The 23,767-nt window shown below is 44.9% G+C and overlaps 1 protein-coding gene across 4 annotated transcripts in view; it reads right to left on the bottom strand.

Annotated features, from left to right (window-relative positions):
• Positions 1–23,767, bottom strand: part of TAF1C (TATA-box binding protein associated factor, RNA polymerase I subunit C) — a 228,810-nt gene that overhangs the window by 55,434 nt on the left and 149,609 nt on the right. For all 4 annotated transcript variants that reach the window (XM_078674452.1, XM_078674449.1, XM_078674450.1 and 1 more), the window contains exons 5-11: positions 20,638–20,733; positions 18,275–18,345; positions 14,714–14,961; positions 13,196–13,318; positions 2,991–3,108; positions 1,968–2,039; positions 994–1,129 (exon numbers count right to left, since the gene is read on the bottom strand). In XM_078674452.1, coding sequence (XP_078530578.1) covers positions 994–1,129; positions 1,968–2,039; positions 2,991–3,108; positions 13,196–13,318; positions 14,714–14,961; positions 18,275–18,345; positions 20,638–20,733 — 864 coding nt within the window. The remainder of the gene's footprint in view (positions 1–993; positions 1,130–1,967; positions 2,040–2,990; positions 3,109–13,195; positions 13,319–14,713; positions 14,962–18,274; positions 18,346–20,637; positions 20,734–23,767) is intronic.

Raw genomic sequence — 23,767 nt, forward strand, 5'->3', positions numbered from 1 at the left:
CACACTCTGAGCACTACTGGCGTGGTTGGAGAGGGAGCACATACCGGCACACAGGGGTGAGAGGCTGAAATACAAGCAGCTACTAACCAGAACGGGTGGCCGTGAAGTTTTTCAACTGTGCCCCAAGTGTGTGAAGCAACCGAAGGGAAACAGGGATGGACATATAAAGAGGACATTTAATTACCAAATGGAAGGGATCATTTCAAGATGGCGACGGGCTCCACTGTTCCTGGGAGATGGCCAAGCTTCCTGAAGAGAGCAGCATCCCAGAGGTCAGCCAGTGTGTTCTGGCAAAGACCGCCAGAGACTACTGAAAAAGCCCCAAAAGAAGCCCAAGCTCGATAATTTATCTGTAAAGTGCGATGCACAGCATAAAAAAATCAAAAACTGGACACACATTTAGTTTTTTGTTGTAGGCTGCGCATCGTCCAGCGGACTCAGGCAGCTTCATACAGGGGTGGCGGAGGGGCGTGATGACCACAATTAGCCTCATGCACAGAGAGAGGAAACGTGTGTGAAGAAATCGGTGGGAGTCTGATGAGCACTGCCTTGCTGGGGAAAAGGAAGGCTCACTTTGGCAGAGCGCCATTAAATAAACAAGAAAAGAAGTCCTCAGATGAAGACTTCAACACCTAAGGCGTAACAATATAGTACTTAGGCGGTGCTGCATCCGGCCGAAACAGAAACGAAAAGGAGGGACATAAAGGAAGGATTACCTATTGGCAAACAAGTTTTTGTGAAGGACAGTAACACAGACAAGAGCGACGATGGATTGAACCAATGGGAAGGCAGCAGGCGGGACATGAGTCCATTTCAAATCCTTTTTCCCTACTACAAGTAATCTTGACAGCGCATGCGCTGTCTAGGCGCGACCTAACAAACAGTACACGGGCATTAATGTCAAATAAATAATTTCTTCAAAGGCAGCTCTACGGCATAGAGAAAATGTAGCTGTACTTTGCATCACGACATGGGAGTTCCTGGCACACTTACTCTGACATCGGTCATCTCCAGACCGGTCCTGTCCACGTATGTCATAATGCGAGGGTGGGCAGTGAAATCACTCCAACGCCACTTGGAATGATCATTAAAGAAAAGATTATCTGTGTCCCGACGCACTCGATCCAGGCTGCAAAGAAAAAGAAGAGATGTTGTGAGAGTAACTACAAGCATAACAAGAGAAACACTTTTTTTAACGTGTTATTTACTTTAAACAGCATGAATTCAGAGGGCACAGTGGAGTGGTCTGAATTTACACAGTTGACTGGGACTGGACAAGGCACTCAGGTGGTTGAGAATCAGTGACACTAAGAAGACCTTGGTGACACAATGAAGGGAGACTACAGCCTGGAGACTGATGAGGGTTGACTTCATTCCCACCCACAACAAGGCAAAGGTGCTTTAGATCTGAGGGGACCCAGGGGAGGGCCCGGACCATCTGCACAGGACAGGACATCTCTGCCTGAGATCCATTGGCGTGAGTAGCATATGCTCAGAAGTCTTTCATCCACAATCATCTTAACTGCCCTGAAAACAGAAGGAGCACATGGTGTAACATGATTTTTACTGTGAGGCCGACGCACCCCATGGCGAGTACCCATGGAGCTAGACCCCACAGGGGCTGCCTCAACTAGAGGTTATATGATCCTCCGCGACAGGCTGCGAGAGCTACAACAGCGCTCCAGCAAGACGGAAAGCGGAGTGATGGTGGTAGAGAGGGCACACAAAGAGACACGTCACCAAGACTGAATATAATATGGCGGGCATGAGGACTAACACCAAATAGATTTGGTTGGAGTTAGATGGCGAGTTCCAGAGATGTCGCCGTTTGGAGGAATGTGCAATTGCTGCTTTGTTGCGTTTTTTTATTTGTGCTTGTGTTGTGTCAAAATATAAATCAAGAAGGTTTCAGATTAGGGGGTTACAATGAGGGAACAATTTCACAATTCAAGTTGTTTCCTTCTTACCCGAGCTCCACATTCCACAAGTACATGGACCCTCCTTCCGTGCAGACCACCAGCTCCCCGGGGATGTGTGGGCTACAAGAAAAGAGAGCATAACTGAAACAATGACAATACTATGTATTTCCAACAATGCTACATCAGAAAGTGAGTGTTGGGTAGAGTTTCAGCCTTTTGATATTCTGCAAGTGTCAGAGGAAGACCTCCGGGCTGCCTTATGCTCCAAAAAGCCATCCAGACTGTGTGGACGTCTTCACGGAGACAATGATGAAAGGCTCGTTATATACTCAAGATTAGTGGCATGAGACCATTTGTAAATACTGTCATCATCACGATGCTGTCAACATTAATGCAGATAATTACAACATTATCAGCTATCTGTAACACTCATTACTAAGAGGTAGCTGTATAGGTTACAAACTTTAACATACAGGGTGTACCATCCTAAAGGGTAACGCCTGCCCAGCCGGTGGTAATTCCTGCGCAAAGCATGACAGAACCTTGCGGCAGCAGGGTGTCAAATATAATCAAAGGGCAGCCTGAGCAAATGGCTGCTTGAAGATCCTTCACTTCCTCTGTGTTCTGCAAACAGGCCTTGCCACCTCCTTCAAGATCCAGCATACCATGTGGCGTGCACTAACCTGTGCACTCTTCCACACATTCCTGTCATCTCCCTGGGAAATGGCCCTAACCCAACTGACTGATGAGTGCCATCACCAGCTCCATGCTCGGCGTTCCGCACTCTGGGCAGGCCTGGCAAGGGCGGCCACCGCCAATAACCTCTGCCAATGGCACCTCCTTCACTACCTGCCATTGCCACCTGCATTTCATCATGAAGGACTGTACATTGGGCTTGGAGAGGGGAAAATGGTTCTTCTGCAACTATAGATTTAGGGGCCTATTAACAAGCCCTTTGCGCCACCAGTGCGTCACTTTTTCCCTTATTAAAAGTGATGCACCAGCAGCGCAAGGGACTTGTAAATAAGCTCCTCCGTATCCTGGAATCAAACAGTAATTTACACAATGTACCTGACATTTATGCAGGTGGTGATGTTCTCAGTCTGCACAACCTGTAATGGAGTGGGATGTTTCTGCTCGGAAAGCCTCCAGGCTGCACAATGATAATCTGAACGCAAGCCAACAAAAACTGAAAACAGATAGGGAGAAAATGAGCGAATCTCAAATTTCAAGGAAGAATCAAGCATGGAATAATATATATCAAGAGTGGCGTGTAACTCGACAGAAGGTAGGTTGAGAAACAAAAGGAAGGCAGAGCAAAGTAACAGCACAATCAAATATACAATAATTCAAACTAACATTAAAAAGTAGCCAGCACTACAAGACAGTATTTAATCCTGCAAGAGGGCAGAGGCACAGTATGAAGTACGAAGGAATGCAACAAAAAGTTATAATAGGTTCGAGGGCTCGCAACTAAACTCCCTGGACGACCTCGTCCCTCTGAGGTTTCAGACCTGAGGGGATTCAAATCAGAGCTATAAAAGAAAACTAAAAAATTGTACAGGACATGGAGGAAAAAATATGATTAATCTAACAAGTTAATTTACAAAAAAGCAATGACAAACTAACACTATGCAATTAGAGAAGCTATAGACACCTATTTCAGCTAAAAAAAAATTGACAATGCACCAAATTCGCCTAAACAACTATTCAAGTTGGTGAATTGTCTCATGGAGCCGGCCAGGAGTCAGTCCGGCCCCCTCCCACTGAGGCGCGCTGATATAGGTTTGCAGAGTATTTTTAGAAAAAGTAAATAATATCCTTCATGCTCTGCCAAAAGACAGCAGCCTCATCAAGATCCCCATGTAGAAAGTACAGCTACAGAAGAAATGGACGGCCTTCAGTAATCAGGAAGGAGGCGAATGAACAGATGATAAAATCAATCAAATCAGGATCACCGCAGGTCCCAGCTCCCCAGACAGATTCAGGAAAGGGGGAAATGCAATTCTGTCTATTTTGACAGACATTTTTAACTTTTCTTTGGAGAGCGGGAGTGTCCGTCCTGCTGGCATGGAATCACGCATTCTATTCTGGATCAATGGGGCTCAGCAGCTATGATTGTATTGAATCTGGGCGCAGCCTTTGATACAGTCTACGATCCCGTTCGGATTCAAAAGTTGAAGGAGGCTGGAATTTCTGTGATGGCTCTTAAATGGCTTGCTGCCTTTCTTGAAAACAGAAGCTTCCTAGTGTGTGAAGAGTCCTTGCTTTCTGCGACCCATCCCTGAAAGTGTGGGGTCCCTCAGGGGTCTTCTTTAAGCCCCACTTTAAATGTTCTCCAACTGGCGAAGATCATGTGGGCTCATGGTCTTTCGATGGGGTCTTATGCAGACAACACACAGGTTACCATTTCTCATACCCTGCATATAGGAAAAGCTTCTAACCAACTGAAGGCCTGTCTAAAACACATAACAGACTGGATCTCCACAAGCAGCCTAAAATGAAACGGAGAAAAACACAAGGGATAGTTGTTGGCAATAACCCTTCTCACTGGATGGAATTTTGCTGGCCTGACAATCTTGGTGAGCATCACCCTCCCAACTCAGAGGTCAAGAGTCTAGGCCAGTTTGTTGTCAATCTAAAACTTTCCATGGAGGTCAAGGCTAGGAAACTTGTATCAAGTTGCTTTGGACTATTACAGACACTTAGATAATTACTAAGTTGGTTGCTGGGCTCCTCGCGGAAAGTTGTAATGCAAGGGCTGGTGATTTCACACTTGGACTAAGGAAACTCTGTATTTTAGGAGTCTTTAAATCTGTGGTGAAGAGGTTTCAAGTGATCCATAATATTGCAGTAGGGATTCTTTTTTTAAAAAAAACAACGTTCACATTAGCCTTAGAAGTTCTGCATTCGCTACCAGTGCACAAGAGAATCCAATTTAAGACCTGTGGATTAGCGCATCGAGCTATGCATATGAAGGGTCTGCAGCGGGTACAGCCATTGTTGAGTCCCTACAATCACAGGAGACCACTACGATCTGCTGACCAAAAGCTGCTTTTCAGCCCCAGGATTAAGGCGGCAAAGTGTGGTGAGCGCTCCTCTTCCTACTTATCCCCCAAAGTATGGAATGCCCTCCTTGTGGAGCACAAAGAAGCAGTTGGAATTTCGTTTTAGGAAACACTCAAAGACCTTCCTTTTTAGGTTTCGCCTGCACACCACTTGCGCTGTGCTTGTAAAATCTTTTGGATTTAATATAAATTTTAAAAAGGTGCTTACATCTCGTCCTCGCTTTTCTTTGGTTTGGGTGCTTGCCACTTACTTTTCATTCATTTCTATTGGCTGTAGCATATTATTTCCGGTTGTTCCTCTATGTACTTCTCTTATCAGTCTCCCATCGGCCAAGTACTGTGCTCATCAGCCTTGGTGTAACTTCTTTTAAGCGGCTCAGCCTGCTGTCACTACAAGAGCTATACCCTTGCTTTAAAGTGCCATAGGCTCGGCGCGTGAAGACCTTGTGATCCCAATTCTGCATGCTGGGAAGCCAAGCCAAGCACTGGTGCAGCGGCACTCACCTGTCCTGCAGGGGGAACGCGCACTCACCAGTCCCCCAAGGGCTGAAGCAGGCACCCAATCAAGTATTTATTTTGTTTTCTCGATCATTGGTTGCTTTGAATCGGTTTGCCTACTGCAAAATGCGCTTATGATTTCTTTGATTTGCGTTCAGAAAAAGATGCAAATATAAATGAACTAAAAAAAATTAGCAGGACCTGCTTCAGGCACTTCTGGGTGATTTTGATCACACAAACTCCTCTATATTAAGATTCAAGCAAATCAGCATACAAGATGGCTGGCACTCCTTTGTGTGAGAAAGTGCCTCTTTTGACATGGTATTTGATGTGGACTGGTTCCCAGCCAACCAGGTCCTCTGTGCCAGCGATTCTTCTCTAAAACAATTCCACAATTACCCCTTAATGCCCCTGTAAGCCCCTAATAAATGGTACCTGGGTACCTACGGCATTGGGACTGAAGAGGGTCCCCAAGGGACCCGTCACCTAGGCCGTGCAGAGTGCCACTGCATCATGTGTGGCCTGGTGCAGACAAAATGACCAAGTCGACATAGCACACTGCCTGTGTGCCATGCCAACTAGCACTGCGTAAAGTATAGGTAAGTCACCCCTCTAGCAGGCCTTACAGCCCAATGGCAGTGGGCACTAGATCACAGGTGTAGGCATATCTGCATGAACAGACATGCCCCTACAATGTTCAAGTCTATTCTTAGATATTGTAAGTGCCAGGGAAGCCATACAGAGTATGGGCTGGTAACTTGACAAACCGAGTTCCCCAGCACCATGATGGCTTTTCTGGACTCGGGAGGTTTTCTTATCAAACTACTCCTCGCAATAAACCCAGTGTCGGATTTAATTGAAACATGTACTCAGAGGGCACCTCAGAGATGCCCCCAGAAAACCTAACAAACCTGGTGTGGTCACAGACTGGCTTTAAACAGCCTACCACCACCAGACTTGTTTCTTGACCTCTGGGTTGAGAGCACCCGATCTCTGGATCCAGAAACAAAGCACATCCTGGGCGGAGGTGTCACACCTCTTCCCCCAGGATGGGCACAGTACTCGAGAGGGACGCTTACAAGGCCTACCGCCCTTGCAATGCGACCCCAAGCCTCTGCTGCTAGCAGCAGATGGCAGCCCCTGGTTTAGAAACGGACTTCGGACGGAATAACCTAGGAAGGATAGGGGTGTTCCCATCTCTGCCAACTCCACCTCTAAGATGGGGAGGCAAGTTGAAGCACATCTTTCAGTCCATGTCATCTTGAAGATGGGGAGACTCCTCCAATCAGGGCTAGGACTATGCCCCCTCCCCCACAGGAGGGTGGCACAATTGAGAGTGTAGACATCCCAGGTAAGGTACCCATTGTCCCTACCTGTGACTCCCTTAAAATGCCCCAAAATGTATTATTTAGGTGGCTCCCCCAGACCCTGAAACTAGGTCTACGACACCTAAGAGCGGCCCCAGCATGAGAGAAGAAGGACCAGTCACGGACTCTGCGCCAACCCCGTCAGCATGTCTGCCTGTAGCCTCTGCTACAAAAAGACGACTCGTCCTGCAGGCACAGTGACCTCCAAAGCCCCGAGAGGACAGGCAGAACCACAAACTCAACTCCAGGTCCAACTCTGCACCCGACATCCATGGTGCAAGTCTATGTGGCTCACCGGTCCGGTGAAGGTTCCCCAGCGCTTCAGAACCTGAGTCCACAGTGGGCTGACCCCTGCTGGACTCCACCAAGATGCCTGCAACCACAATCCGAAGACTCCACCTTACCGCAATCGGCCCAATAAGAATTTCCGACACCCAAGGCCACACCTGCACCTGAAGCACTGGCACTGTACGCAATGAGAGAGGAGTTGACCTAACGGCTAGGGCGCTCGACCTCGGACCTGGGGATCTGGGTACGAGTCTCGGTAACGACGCCAAAACCTCCTGTGATTCTGGGCAAATCACTTAATCTCCCCGTGCCTAAAATGGATGTGTGTCCTCATGTAACGTAACACTGGTGATATGTAAAGCGCTCTGATACCTGATTCGGTTCGGGTCTAGTTCGCGCTATATAAAACTCTGCAAAAAAAAAAAAAAAAATGTAATTACCTGTAAAACTACATTTTTGTTTTCCTCATAGGTTAACATCGCAAAGCTTGAAAATTGCACGAAGTGTCCACTGTTTAAAGCGAAAAGTATTTTTTCTTGAAAAATTTACTTACCTTAGAAGGTATATCTTGGTCTTAAAATAAAACTTGAACAAAGCTTCAAGTTTCCACTGTTTAAAGCAAAAAGGTTTTTTTTCTTGGAAAATGTACTTACCTTAGAACGAACATCTTGGTCTTCAAATAAAACTAGAGCAAAGCTTCAAGTTTCCACTGTTTAAAGCGAAAAGTATTTTGTCTTGAAAAATGTACTTACCTTAGAACGTATATCTTGGTCTTAAAATAAAACTTGAACAAAGCTTATTTTTCTAAAATTAGTGTGGATCTCCTGTTTGAGTTGTGTGTCATTTATTGAACACTGTGTGCATAACAAATGTCTTACACTCCTCTGTGTTAGGCCTATGGCTGCTCGCCCACACTACCACAAAAAGAACACGTTGAGTTTGCATTGAGGCCTGTACACTTCGGGGGGAATCATTGGTCTCTGTACACGGTATTACCACCTAGTGGTATACAATATACAGAGCCAGCTTCCTTCACTGATGACATCATCCAGTGATTGAGTTTTCTAAAAGTTTATGATTCTTAAAAATATATACTAGCTACTAGAAAATTGAATTAGTATACTTTGCGTACAACTAACATATGTGAGTGGCTGTGTGACTAAACCTGTGTGCGAGTGGTTGAGTGGCTATATGGATGTGTGAGTGGCTATGTGAGTTGATGTTTGCGTGACTGTATGGGTGGGTGAGTGACTGTATGAGTGGGTGAGAGGCAGTATGGGTGGGTGAGAGGCTGAATCAGTGAATAAGTGGGTGTGTGAATGGTTGTAGGGGTAGGTGAGTGCCTCTATGAGTGTCTGTATTGGTGAGAAGGTGTGTGTGTGGCTGAACGGATGGGTGAGTGGCTGTGTGAGAGGCTGTATGGGTGAGTGACTGGATGTATGGGTGAGTGGCAGTTTGAATGGGTGTATGGGTGAGTAGGTATGCGAGTGGCTGTACTGCACAGTCAGTGTCTGTATGAGTAGGTTTACAGGTGAGTGAGTGGGCGTGAGTGCTTTTAGAGATACATGAATGGGTACGTAGGTGGTTGTGTGAGTGAGTGGCTGTCAGTGGCTGTATGGGTGAGTAGGTATCTGTGTTAGTAGATGTACGAGTGAGTGAGTGGCTGTATGGGTGAGTGAGTGGGTCTATGGATGAGTGGGTGTGTGAGTGATTGTGTGTCTGAGTGGTTGTGTTGGTGGGTGAGTGGTTCTGTGGGTGATGTCATCAGTGCTGTCATTGACCAGATCATGAGTGATGCAATATGTGAGGTCATAAGCAGCGCATTGTGGAGGTGTAAGTCTATCTCAGGTAACTATATCTGCTGAATTTCACTGGTCCTGTAGGAGTCAAATCTGAGCCTAAGTATAAGGTCTTTGTAACCTTTGGTTTCTTCTGTGAGTTTCTAAGGTTTTAAAAAAAAAATTATTTCCTAACTATAACTTTCTTATAACTTTTGGTTTATTTCAATGAATTTCTAAGGTTTTTTAAATTTAATTTGTTAACTATACATTCCCTATAGCCTTTCAATTTTTTTTAAACAAAATATTTAATTACCATACCTTGATTTAACTTCTGCTGCGCATGGCCACATTGATGTTTAGAAAAAAAAAACATGTAGAAAATGTTCATTTTCATTTTAGAGAGCATGTTAGCTAGGTGTGACAGTCCTCCATATGACCTTACATGCATACCACAAAGAGACCAACAGTAATATTGGCATCAGGTATGCAAACTCAGCGCCGGTGCTCTCTCTGCCTCCCCTCCCCTAGGACCCCGAACTGCAGCGTCCCTATTCCAAAGGTGGTCTCTGAACTCCATTCACAGAGGCACAGGGGGCTTCGAGTGTCACACATCTAAACTGAGAGAAGTGGAGAGGGGCTGAGTGTACCACGCTTGTCTCCCTTGGACTCGCTGCCAGCAGCAACAAGAGATCTGACAGACATGCTGGCCTCAGGCTCTTTCAGTTAGAGTGCAGAGAGCCGCAAGTGTATCGAAGCAGTTTGGGGCAGATGTATCAAGATTCCATTTTGTGAATCCTAAATAGCGATTTTTAGCGAATCGCTATTTAGAATTTGCAAAATGGAATGTATATAAAAAAAAAATCGCTATTTTTTTGCGATTCCTTAATCTTCTTTATTTGCGAATTCGCATAGCGATTCCTTAATCTTCTTTATTTGTGAATTCGCATTTTGCGAATTCGCAAATAAGGAATAATTTCCCATGCATTCCTATGGGCCAGGAGGCCCATAGGAATGATTGTGAAATAATTCTCAAATTGCGAATTTGCAATTTGCTAATCGCAATTTGAGAATTATTTTCAAGGGTGCAGGGGTGTCTCAAAGACACCCTGCTGCACCCCTGAAATGTACATGTGTGTGCATATGGCGCACATACATGCCCTATGGGCATGTGTGTGCGTCACATGGCACCTTCAAAAATGCCAAATTGTGCATTTTTAAAAGAATTCGCAAATTAACATCAACTACAAGTTGGTGTTAATTTGCGATTTCTTAAACAAAATTCGCAATTTAAAAATGCTACATACATAGCATTTGAGGAATCGCAAAATTTACGATTCCTTAAATGCTATGGCAAAATAAGGAATCGCAAATTTTTGCTATTCCTTATTTTGCGAATTTTTGATGCATGCCAAAACATGCAAAAAGACCGTTTGCGACTCGCAAAGGCCGAAATTCTGCGAATTTCGGCCTTTGCGTTTCGCAAAAGGCTTGATACATCTGCCCCTCTGTGAGGTAGTTTTGTGGCCTCAATGGGAATGAGTGTGCCTGAGCTCAGACTGCCAAGCTCTCCGCTGGAGAGAACTCCCCCTCTCTGAAAGCTGATCTGCCTAGTCGGCCTTTCACATTGACGCACAGGCCAGTATCTGAGGGATGGGAAACACGGGGGAGCACTGTATAGAGAGGACCTCCTCAACCCGCCTCAGTACCACGGCCCCCAGCAGAGCCCGCTCGGCCTCTCCTCGCCATCAGAACCAGGACTTCAGCACCAGCTGTGAGCAGGATGGCCAGCAAGGCCCTGAGCCCCAGCCTTACTGGCCTCTCCAAGTCACCAGCCGCCGAGGCCTGCACTGAAGCAGGAAACGCAGATTCACCGTCTCAAATATATTTATAAGCAAAATGGGGAAAACACCCGTTGGACTGTGATCTGCCGGCAACAGAGTGAAATACAAGCATTCGGTAGGAATAAAAGGTGTTCCTCTAATAAACTAGACATAAAGCAGGGCTGAAGACGTTTATTATAGAGAGCTGGTAGAGAGGCCTGACAGTTCTATCAGAACATATCCCATGCATACCACAAAGAGGCCAACAATAATAATGACGTCAGGTATGCAAATCCGGCACTAATGCCAATGCTCTCTCTGCCTCCCCCCGTCCCCCATGGGCCATGCAACCTCACTTCGTGCTCCTTATTTCGAGGGAGGTCTCTGACCCCCATTCACAGAGGCACAGGGGGCTTTGAGTGTCACGCATCTGAAGTGAGAGCAGTGCAGAGGGGATCCCTGGGACTAACCGCCAGCAGCAGCTAAATGAAAGTGTTCGATGCTCGAGTTTACATGTATGCACCTTTTCTCTCCAGGCTCCTGACGGGTCCTGACACTTACATTTCGCACTCTGAGCGGGGCCTCAGAAAGCAGCCCAGCAGCCAAGGCGCATCGTGAAGCCATGGACCTGAAGAGCTTCCTCAACGCCTCGCAGCATCTACTCAAGGAGGGGGGAACAACCTTGCCCTGGAGAGGTGGTGGCCCCCGGGATTCCCAAGAGCCTGTGGAGGGGGGGTCCGCATAGCCCTTCTCCAAATTTTTCAATATAGCCCTGTGGAGGTGGTGGTCCCAGGGGCTCAAAAGAGCCCGAGGAGTTCGGGGTGGAGCACATGCGCCCCCTCCCAACTTTTTAACATGAGGCATGCCCCTGAGACCTGGCCCACTTTGGAGCTAATCTTTAAACGAGCGCAGGAGAACGCTCATTCTTGGATTTTGCCCTGGAGAATTGGTGGTCCCCGGGGGAAAAGTGGTGGTCCCCGGGGGTGGAGCTGGGGTCCGCATGGCCCTCACATTCAATATAAGAAAAGCCCCAGGGAGGTGGTAGTCCCCGGGTAAGTCCGCACAGCCCCCTCCGCATTCTTAGAAATTAATGCCCCCAGACTGAGAGGCCACTCCATGAAAATGCATTAGCACCGGGGAGGTGTTGGTCCCCAGCACAAGGGGGGAGGGAAGGGGGGAGGGGTGTAGGCGCCAGGACTCCCACACCCCCATTTGTTATTGGAATGCGGTCCTGGGGAGGTGGTGGTCCCCAAGGGTCCGAGAGCCCCCCCCCCCCCGCATTGGAAAATAAATAAGCCACAGGAAGGTGGAGGCCCCTGGGGCAACAGGGGAGGCTGTACATGGGCCGTCCCTGCAATCATTTGCACAAAAGCCCCAGTGACATGGCAGTCCTCAGGGCATTAATAATGCACCAGGACCTGGCCCACCCAGTGATTTGTTTTTTTTTCAATTATTAGCGGGATCCATGCATTACACGCAACATCAACTGAAATATATTTGTTCAGGTGCTTTTTGAGCCCAAGATGGCTGCCAACACTTCCTGGTTTGAAGTGTTGGCAGCCAATCAGATCTCAGCATGAGATCTGGAGAGGTTGCGGATCGTCTGCGTCCTTATATATACAAATTGGTATTGTCCTTAATATTTCAAAAACCACTGAACGGATCTACGCCGATTTACAAAGAGGGCGCTTTCTAGACCAACAGCTACTGGTCTGCAAAACTTGGGGTAATTCCGTACAACAGTTCTGGATGTAGTTATGTCTAAAATCTCTAAGGGAATTAACATGGAAAAACATGTTTTGGGATCCTCCTCCCCCCACCCATTATTCTCGGCCCGCTACTTCAAGGTTCACCACAAACTTTCAAGACAGCAGCTAGAGTTCACCACAAACCATCATCATTCCCCAGCGTGATGCACTTACCTGGCCAGTGCGATCACTCTCAATCCTTGTGATTTATTCTCATTTGCCATACTTGGTCCATAGTACAGATCCTCGACTTTTTCTATAAATCCATTCAACATCAGATTTCACGTCTCCATCAGTGACCCTCACATACCCGTCACCTACATCCTTGCCTCATCACATTATTGCTACACTTATTCTCATCTGCCCAGAGGGAAGTCTTGACCTGGCTGGCACTGGAGTCTCAGATTGCACGACAGTTGTGCAGAAAGGATCAAATGCTCACATGCTGTGCTCAAAACATGGTTCAATTAATGTTCTTTGTCCTGTAACCATACCTGGAGAATCATCACATGCATAAATGTGACACTGGAGATCAACATAGGCTTCAAAAGAGGTTAGGCCTCCATATTATGTTCCGGTCAGAAAGCAGATATGCGCTACATTGCTTGATGCAGCCACACCATCTGTGCCAGCACAGTGCTTCCTGTCTGCCATTGTTTGCTCTGATCAGCCTTTGCCCTCTCACTGCACCAATACCCTAACTTACCATTTTCTTCCACGCCGCAGGCAGTGATCTGAAGAATTCTGCCATTAAGCTCTGCCTGGATCGGTTTGTGCTTTACAACAGGTCTCAAAATCTTCTCTTTACAACACAGAATATCTTGAAAATCTGGATAATATTTTCCATTAAGGATGCAAACGAAGGTGGATTTAACAAGAGTACACCAGCAAACCTACTTAGCACTATCGGTGAGCATTAATAAGCTTTCTCGAAGCAGCAGCCGAGTATGAAAAGGCAAACCATTACAAACTCCTACTAAGTCGACAAGAAAGGAGGAATCTCAGACATGGAACTTGAATCCATTCAGTCATTCAGAACTGTACAGACAGATGGGAGGTGGCCTAGGAATCAATGCTGAACACACCCTTTGCTCGAAGGCAGGTTGATTTACATAGGGGGCGGCCCAGCCTTAGCATAGGTTCCAGCCTGTACGTACTTCATAAGCTTTAAAACAATTGACTGTAGTATGGCCCTGGTCATTGCCATCGGCTGGCCTTAAGTACTCAACCCATTGCTTCTTGTGTTTCACATACTATGGGGCACATGCATCATTGTGTGCAATTGCGATTCCATAACTGAGATTATTAAGGAATCGCAATTGCCAAAGCATGTAGGTTTCGCATTTTTTTGCGATTCCTACATATTTCTTAATTACGAATTGCAATTCGCAATTAAGGAATAGCTTCCCATTCATTAAATGGGAATTGTATGCGCAATTTGCGAGTACTAGATAGGTACTCGCAAATTGTGCATGCGATTTCGGGTGCCAAAAGGACACCCTGATGCACCCCTGAAATTAGCATGTCACCACATGTTGCACACAACACATGCCTCAAGGGCACTTTTGTGCATTTTTCAAAGTTTTCGCATATTACCATCAACTTTGAATTGGTGGTTATTTGCAATTCCTATTTGAGAAATCACCATTTTTTTTCATCAAGTATCGCACTTTTGCGATTACTTAAATTGCGATTTTGCATTTGGGTTGATGCAACCCAAATGCAAAAATACCAGTCGCAAAGGTTTCCGACCAGTATTTAGAATGATGTATGTGCTCCTTAGTACCTACGGAAACGACATACTCTTGTCAATGCGCAGTCGTAGTAATCAAATGTGCTACATTCCATTGGTAGTACAAAGTCCCATTACCAATTTACTTTCTTCTCAGGTCACTATACACTTGTGTTGTTCACTGAGCTCCAACAATGCTAAGACAAAAGGAGCCATGTTTGTGCAATCATAAATAAAATATCTGACATGAATCCTTAAGGTCAATAACACACAGGCTTCAGATGATAGAGGAGATTAGGCTAAAGTTAAAGAGGGAACTGACTGTGAAGACAAACAGTGTTCGATTTCAGAGGAAGAGAAATCGTCAGACAAGAACAGGGAAGGGAAATGGGTTGAGGAGAAGAGGTGTGCCAACATTGTTTTGAATCAACTACACCTGCACTCTCTTGTAGCCCCTTCACCAAGTGAAGCAAAGAGTAGTCTGAAGGATACTGAGAAGGTTCATGGCCCCTCCTCCTGGGTAGATAAGACAACCTTTCTGCGACCGATGACTTTCCTCCCACGGCACGTAGACCAGGGCCCCACCCGTGTAGGCCTCATTGAACTGCAGACCGCCCCACAGAGCTGCCATCTCCTCTTCGATCCGTTTGACCAAGGTAGCCAGAGGAATCTCATATAGCCAATCACGGGACTGATAGGAAAGCCGACTTAGCCTTAAACTTTTGTATGTCCATGGACAGCTGCAAAGAAATGGAATGAGCAAAGGTAATAAATGAGGAACATGGATAAAAGGCTATTATTAAGCCATACTATGAAACAATATAATTTACCACACTTATCTAAATTTGTCAGGATTCAAAACATTGTCACAGCATGTCGTTTCAGTAAACGCTCGCATGGTGTGGTCGCCACGTGGAAAGGATACGGAAGGATGTGGACAGTCAGGAGAAGAGAGGGTGAATTGATGTTTTAAAATCAAGGGCATTTTGCAGAGGAGACAGAGTCACAGGAAGTGTGGACATTGGGATTTCAGGAGACAATAGTGTGAAGAAGATAGAGCAAGTCAATAAAGGATGAGTGAGGCAGGGGAGTCTAGAAAAGTGGCTGGAATTATCTAGAGAACCTGAGGAAGGCAGAAGGGCTCTGGCCCAGGATCAGGGGACAGGGCTTGAGATGAAAATCACTGGAAGGGCTGAGGCAGGGTAGCAGGAAGACAAGAGAGGTAGGGATGCCCGGGCCAAGCCAGAAGAAAGGGAACGTGGTGCCACACCTGAAGAGAAGGGGGAATAGTTGGGAATGGGAGTAAGAGGAGGTTAGTGAGCCTTGTAGACAGGATGGGCTAGGCAAATGGGATTAACTGGTCATCATCAGAGAGTAGAGCATGAGGCTGGGTTGGGGAGACAGGAGAATGTAACATGCAGACTGAGAAAGTAGGAGAAACTAAGAAGGTGGCAAAGGCAGTAAGAGAATAAATCAAGCTGGGGTGGGGGTGAGGGTGAGGGAAAAAGGTAGCTGCTGAGCGATGAAATTAAGGTGGTAGGGTCAGGTGGACGGAAAAATGAGAATAGCCGGGAAATGGCCACAGAAAGAATAGGACAGGATGAACAGGGAATTTGGTGACAAGAGGGACAAGGGTAACAACGACACATGAGGATTATGTGGGGACCACATGGGGCAAGTAGTGCAGAGAAAGAGTCATGAAAAGAGGGACCAGATATTCAATCAGGGAAAGAAAGGGCACAAACCTATGGTGTGCGTCATTGAAAGGAAACATTCTCCAGAGGCAAGCAAGAGGGGAGAGGAGGGGAGGATAGAGTTTCAGGTATGGAGAGTCTGTGGTCAGGGGAAAGAGCCAGTTGTCCGAGAGTCAGGGGAACTTTGTGAGGTTGTGAAGCCAGCAAAAATGGAAGGGATGTACCAAAGGAGATAACTAAAAGGATGTAGCCTAATGGCCTGGGCGGTCAAAATCAAATCTAGGGAACCGGGTTCAAGTCTCGGTAATGACGCTCAACATCCTGTGGTTCTGGGCAAATCACTTAATCTCCCCGTGACTAACAAAAATATATGTATTCTTGTTTGAGCAAATGGTGCTCATATAAAGAGCTCTAATACCCGATACCTTTGGGTCAAGTTTTTGCTATAGCAAGAGGTAGTTGTGAGGCTCACATTGTTGGGTACATCATGAACGGACCCATGTGGCCAGGATGTCTTTATCCAACATTAGATTTTGCTTTGTAGTTTAGTTTTGTTGGGAAGGTACAGCAGCAAGCTTCATCTTTGTATTCATTTGCGGCTGCCACATCTTCTGAGGATGTGAAGAGGAGGCGGTGGACAGAGCATCACAAGAGGGTCCAACGGGATGGCTAGCCTTTTGTTATATCCTTTGTTTTAGTTTTCTTTTTAGTTTATTTGCCTTACTGTTTATGTTGGTTATTGTATTGTTTATACCTTTTAAGAAGTACTGCTTTAGGCTATTCTTAACTATGTCATAGTTGCTTAGCAATGTTGGAATGTTGGGGTCTTGCTGCTCAATTGAAGACTGGAGCTTGACAGAGTGACACTGGCAGTTTGAGAGCTGTACTTGTTCATGAGAATAAATCTTCTTTTAACCTACAAAATTGGATCTGTCTTCCCTGGATATAACACCTTTGCTACCTGCTGTTGGCTTAAGAGGCTTAATACTACCGCTGGCAATTGTTAGAGCATGATCGGAAGTGTATCTTTTTGGGTCTGCTTAAGACCACTTTTCAGGGTACAAAAAAGACGTGTCATCAATTCCTCAAAAAGTCAAAAGAAAGAAGTACAAACAGAAAAAGAGCTCTGTGTTAGCCCCCTCCAGCCAAGGGATTTAATGTGTTTTTCATGACTTGCCTTTGCTGGGCAGGGCTGTTTCACACGGCACTCAGTTTTGGTAATGTGGCATCAAGAAGTCAATTTGTTAGTCTGTAGACCTGTAACTGGGAGCCAATGTGTGGTCTTTAATGTGTGCTCGTTTATGACTTGTTTTGCTTATGAAGTTAACATTGTTTTTATGCCTCAGTCTGTTATAAAGACACTGTTATTCACGCAGTTTTTTTGCTTGACTTTGCTGTCTTGAGACGATGATGTTGGTTTTGTGATTTGTTTGTTCACCGGTAATGATATCGGTGTACATAGGCTTCTGTAAGCATACAATAAAAAATACTGTCCCTCTGTGAAAATTAAGCACTAGATTATATTTTTCAGTATGTGCCTTTTAGGTTTGGCTCTTACAATGGCAACATCTACTGACTTCTTTTCACAATTCTCTTGTTTGAACTCTTCATAAAGTTTGTGTTCAACAAAGAAATCCTATACCAAAACTGCCTTGTTTTTTTAAGGCTAAAATGTTTGCTTTATTATGGGTTTATTACAGCTACATAAAAAAAGAATACCTTTTAGAGTTGCCAATGCTTTTTTATGGAACTTTTAAGTATAACTTCTGTATTACAGACACATTGATTACTTTCTGAGTGACTGGTCAAAGGAGAATTTTACAACTACAACTTTTTAGAAAATTCATTTGTGAAAATGTGGCGTTAAAGTCACAATTTTGCCTTGAATTTTAAAAAAATGTTCTTATGAGGCGAACCCCTGGACGCACCTTAAACACTTTGCTGACTCAGCTACCACTGCCACTGGGACAAGAGCAACCTGTCTGCAGGCTGCAGCACTGTACATGTCTGTCCTGCTCAGTAGAGGATGCTGCAGCCTCACCACCCTGCTTCCAGCCTACTAGCGAAAGCATGCATACTGGAACAGTAGTGACAACGGTAGTAAGTCAAGAACCAAATTGTCTCACAACACTACCTACAAGCGGATCCTCTGACTAAAGGTGGAAGATGGTTCTTATATAAAATGATTAAGACACATTTACCTTCCTTAATAGAAAAGCCAAAAATCAAAATAAAACCCACACCCGTCTTCATGACCAAAGACAGGGTGTGTTTCTTTCTGGGCCCAAAAGAAATACGCTGCATATAGGATTCTTAATGAAAAGGTAAACTATAAAACGAGAAGTTAAGGTTCACTCACCTCCGCTGCTGGAATCCATCCAAGGCCCTCAGCAGGCGCCCAGCTTGGACAGTATCCTCGCGTTGTTCCCACTAGAGTAAGAAAGACATCCTCTAACTAAAGACAAGCATTGCCAATGCACCCAGATGAAAAGTGCCCACCCTGTTATCATGGCCTTTTTAGTAGCTGACTCTTCCCATTTTTCCCCAAAGGAGGTCACTAGTCTCTGCCGAGGGAGCTACACTACTGAATGTGAAGATACTCAGAGTACTGCAAGCAACTGAGAGGATGGCTACTCCTCCTCTCGCCAGGCTAAGAGAGACGGGCTGTAGCAGCAGCATCCCTGGAGGTGCCTACCTTTTTAATGTGCCCCCCTGGGAAGCTATTGTAACTGTCCAAGAAAAAACCCACTTAGTACCCAATAACTGCGGTCCTTCACCTGATTGTGTGTTGTGTAGATGTGGCACAAATGTGAGCACATGGGTTGTGTAAACAGTACCCTACGGGGACAGAGCGACTTATTCACATAGTAGGGGCCCTTTACGCGAGTGTGAAGCACAATGCAGGTTCCACTAGCCTTGGAACAGTATCTCATCCCGAGACCCTGTTCCGTGTTCTAAGGCGGAACAAACATGCAACCCTGCATCCGGCAAGCAACAGCGGATGAAGAGACCAGACTGGGAACCTTCTACTTGCAACGCTCTGCTCTGCCCAGAAACAGCCTGACGACTGTGGCCATGTCTGGGTTTCTCTCGTCAATCGATCTCTTGCTGAGCACCCTCTGCCCCCCCACTAGAGTAAGAAGCCTGGGACATGTATGTCACATATATGGGTGGATGCGCAGGTAAGTGCTTTACACAATTACCACTCACGGGCAATAGTCGGAGTGGATCACATAGATTGGACAGGGGGTGCTCTGTGTCTGTTTGAGAGACTCCAGATTCATTAGCGACTAGCGAAGACGTAACGCAGATATGGAATCGCAAGACATTTTAGTGTCGAGCTCATTGCAAATAAGCCCGAGATTTGGGGAGGGTGAGTGATTAAAGAGTCGGAGACCGCAGGGGTAAGGAAAGGGAACAGCAAGAGCGAATATAAACAATACACAGGTGAGCTGTGTACTCCAGAATGAAAACTAAAAGAAGAAGCTTGGGCTCCTGTATTGAGTGTCTACTAAATCTTGCAGTCCATCCACACGATGCTGAGCTCAAGAGTGTTAACAGAATAAGCGGTGCTCCTTTCAGAGTTCATGCTCCTGCTTCAAGGCCTGAATGTTAAGAGGAGAAAAAGCTTTGGTGGGGTGGGGGCAGGGGGGAGTAAATGCAGGCACCAAAGCGTAAAGGTCCTCATTTTCAAGTGGACAAGGTGTATAGAGTATCTTCGTAAAGACTGAAAAATACTCAAGAGTGCAGATTGTCCGATAACATTGGTGAATGAGTCCACTAACATAGGCTTTTTGGCAAGTCAGGCTAGAAGAAGTCCCTGATTCAATTTTATTTATTAAATTTAAATAGTTTTATATATTTTTTTTTGCTGTATTGTAATGAAAATTCTGATTATTGGATTCCCGGGATATCACGTAATGTCAGTTTTGCTAATTCTTACAGTTTTTTTTACACAACTTCGGTTCCAGGACTCTTGACTAGAAAACATATTTTGTAGTCTGTGAAACTCAAACTGTGCTGCATCTAGGAATGCTGACTGCAGGACTACAGATGTAATTTGGGGAATTCTTTGAGCTGCTGTCTTACATGCCTTTTTTACGCAAGGGCATACCTCACAAACAATTCTGACGCCAAAGAGCCTCCCCGCCACTTTGGTCCCCTCACGTATAATTTGCATTCTACTCCCTAAATGAAACACCGCTATGACCTGTATAAGAAAACAACTACCGAGCAGTGTGGCATTGATTAGAGGTTCCTTAGTTAAGGGGCCCCTAATCTGTGCCCACAGCTATGTGATATAGAGTAAAAGCTACAAATAGATTAGAAACCTGGCCATATTTAACAATGACTGTACCCAAAACAGAAAAAAGGCGTGTTTAGCAATGTCTAATGAATATATGGGGCAATCACATATATGCTTAGCCAACAGTAAAAGATATCGGCACGGCAGATAAAGGATATTCATCCCTCATTATCAACACTCAGTCGAAGCTTTCATTAAGAGTTTACTTTTACAATAATAGTATTACTTGGATGAATATCCGGTTTGGGAGCCAGGGTTCATTTCCAAAGAAAACATCCAGTCATTGGCTACAATTAAAATTAAAATCTAACAATTTGCTATGACACATTCTATCGAGAGGTTGCGAAATAAATAAGCGGTCTACATTCCTGCCTTGAGTAAGGACCTTTATACCCATCCAACCAGCAGACACTAACCAAGAGTCGCTTCTTTCCGAAGTCAAAGTTCTCTTCCAGCAGCTTTGCGATGGAGGCAAATGCAGTGTCGGGGTGGTCGCAGTAAAAGTTAGCCATCTTGCAAGGAATAAACCATAAGAGACATCCGTAAACATAAAGCCACCATCTTACACTCAGCCATCAAATTCTAGCAAAGCAGACCTCAAAAGATCATCAGTAATTAATTGTCTCAGAGTTAGGATGCCTCGGTTTTACAATCATGTCTCGGCATGGCAGGACAGCGAGACTTTTTACCTACCTGAAATAGTAATTCTACATTGCTCAATTTATAATTTTAGGTATCTGTTCTAGCAGGCAGGTAGGATTCCTTAAAATGGTTTTTTTTAACAGCTGAAGAAATATTATTGAAGCTTAGACCTCTGCACCGTTACTAGAAGAGGGTCTGCTTGGGCGCCATTTTACTCCAAGTGCTGTAGGGCAGGGAGGATGGTCAGAAGCAAGATGGATCAACAAAATACTTGGAACAGATTCTTGTCCCCTCTTACTAATGGGAAGAGTTGATTAAGATCCTTCTGGAAGACTATTTACATCTAAATTTCATGTCTTGAAACCGGTCCTAGGCTCAGGATGGAGGCGCAACCCCACACTTCAGATCCAAAATATCAAATGGGCCCACCACAAGAGGCGAACTATTACAAGGAGGGGCACAACATCACGTCCCACTAAGGTGTGAAAAAGTCAAAAATATATATGTTTGTGTATATGATATGTATTATACAGTAGCCTTAGCCACTATGTAGTTATACGCTAGTCAGAGTTTCCACAAGAATAGCATTTTCTGTTTACTAATAACGTTTGCAATGTTTGAGGAACATTCACAAAATGTTCCCAAAAAATGAATCCTTCTCCTCCTCAGCTCCTTACTGAATAGTGATCCATCAAGCAGGTGCAAGAAAACAATGGTGTGGCCCAAAACACTTTTTTTCCCTCATGCAATTTTCAACGCTACAGAGAAAAAGGCTGAAAAGAATCACACCGAATTTAGCAGAATGCTAATATTTATCCAGAAAACGTGCATTTTGCAATTTGGTGTAATTCTGTTAAGTAATTGTATCAAATCAGCGTTAATAATGCACAGCTAATTAAAACATTACATATATACCATTATAAAATATCTATTAGATGTTATATATTAGTGGGGACTAAAAGGTAAAAAATGGTGGCCATTACTGAACATTATCGGGGACATTTTCCTACAGCAACGGTCTAGAGTGAAAAGACTTCCAAAGAGGTAATTCCTAAATTTCATTTTGTGTAGTTGGAATAACAAATGCCCAGATAAGTCTGTCATGCAAAAGCATTTTTATCTTCAAGAAATGACAGCCTTCACATGTTGATGTTCGCGTTTCTTGAAAACTAGGAATGAAATGGGCTGATTCCACAGATCAGCAATTTTCAAGTTCTTTCTACAGCTCTATAGATATTTTCTGTAGATTAATTTACGAGTGCCACTGAATAATTCTAACCAGAGGAAATAACCGAGCGAGCCCTCAAGGGCAGCTCTTAACTTGTAACTAAGGTTTACAAAAGCACCTTGTCTTGCAAAGATTTGCTTCACTGCGCCAAAACCCAGCTTGAGTTGTGATGCGTTACATGGGAGACAAAAGAGCAGTCTGTAGGTGTTCAGATTAAAAACTTCTACTAACAGCTTTGCTTTGCTTGACCACAGAAAGGTTGACACCCATATGAAATGATAGGGAGAAGCTTGGTCTGGATTACTTTCAATAAGAGCTGCAGAGATTTGCAACCACAAAACCTTTTGAAGTGACACAAAAGCAGTAACTGGGGCCCCTGCTTTGGTTTTCACTTGGGCCATATGACAGCTGTTCCCATTGGAGTTCCATGGGAAAAAACGTCAAGACGTGCATTCTTATTGGCAGTCCAGCAAGACTCCGGCAGGATGGAGGGACATGATTGGCAGCCGCAACATTGTAGTGGGGGTTGGACACGGAGCCAGGCTTATTTAACCCACCTATGTCGTACAACCCACTATGTGCTAAGCTTGCGACCTACAGCCTTCATTCGAAACAAAGCTAGAAACTTAGAGTTTGACTTTGCTTGTTCTTGTTTTTTTTTTTAAAAGCACACCAGAAACTCAAGAGCAGAGCACACAAGTGGCATCAAAGCCAGCACGACTTGGACTCATATGCTGAAAACAGCACTTTTTTCCCCTCAGCAACACTTCAAATTTCATGTGGGTCTGCTTACAGGTGGGAGGAAAACCATTTTTCACATCCTAATTGTTTTGGCAGAGTTGAATTAATCCGCATTTAATGTGGCCCACGGCTAGAAACTTAAACCCCAGTGCAGGAATGTCAGATTTTATGCAAGCCTGACAAGGGGGCAAACAAGATTGGTTTGCTATGCGTCATGAAGTTGAGATGAGCAAGTGATCTTGCACTGAGAAGCCTAGTACTACTTGTGGGTTTCTACTACGTGAACTGGTTGTATAATGCATTTAGACATTAGTGAGACTGATGGTCTGGAAGACCAGTACCGACTGGACCCAGAGCACCCATGAATGTCAAATGCCAAAAAATGAGCAGACACCAACTATGATTGACACCTCTATCGACCGGCACCAGGCAGGTCCAAGAGGATCCCAAAGATACCCTGAAGCATAGTTGGATTCTGCCTCCCGCTCACGTCCTCTGGGTGTTGGAGCACGTGCAACGAAAGTCTCACAAGCACGGATACTGAGTGAAACCTCAGCACAGGAGTCAGCAATGAGACCTACTGCAAAGCAGAAAATCCAACCTCAGACGCCAACCATGTGCATCAAATCTAACTCCAAGAATTTGAACATGGAACAGATTGCCAATCATTTCCAAGGTGTTAAATGTAGAATAAAAACCCTGTAAAGTCATGGTTATCTTTTTTAAATCATTATTACCTTATGCATGCCATAACATAATATAATTAAGAGATCAATGATCAATATGTAAACCTTGAAAGCAAATTTTTTTTTTTTTTAAACAGTAAATGTAAATGTATACTTGTAAAGCGCACTGTTACTCCATCTCGGAGTGTCCTGGCGCTGTATACCGCTGGGGAACCCGTCCTGGCTTTCCCTGTGAGATGGTCCCTTCTG

The sequence above is a fragment of the Lissotriton helveticus genome, chromosome 2_1 (genome assembly GCF_964261635.1).
Source record: "Lissotriton helveticus chromosome 2_1, aLisHel1.1, whole genome shotgun sequence".
In the NCBI taxonomy this organism is placed as follows: Eukaryota; Metazoa; Chordata; class Amphibia; order Caudata; family Salamandridae; genus Lissotriton; species Lissotriton helveticus.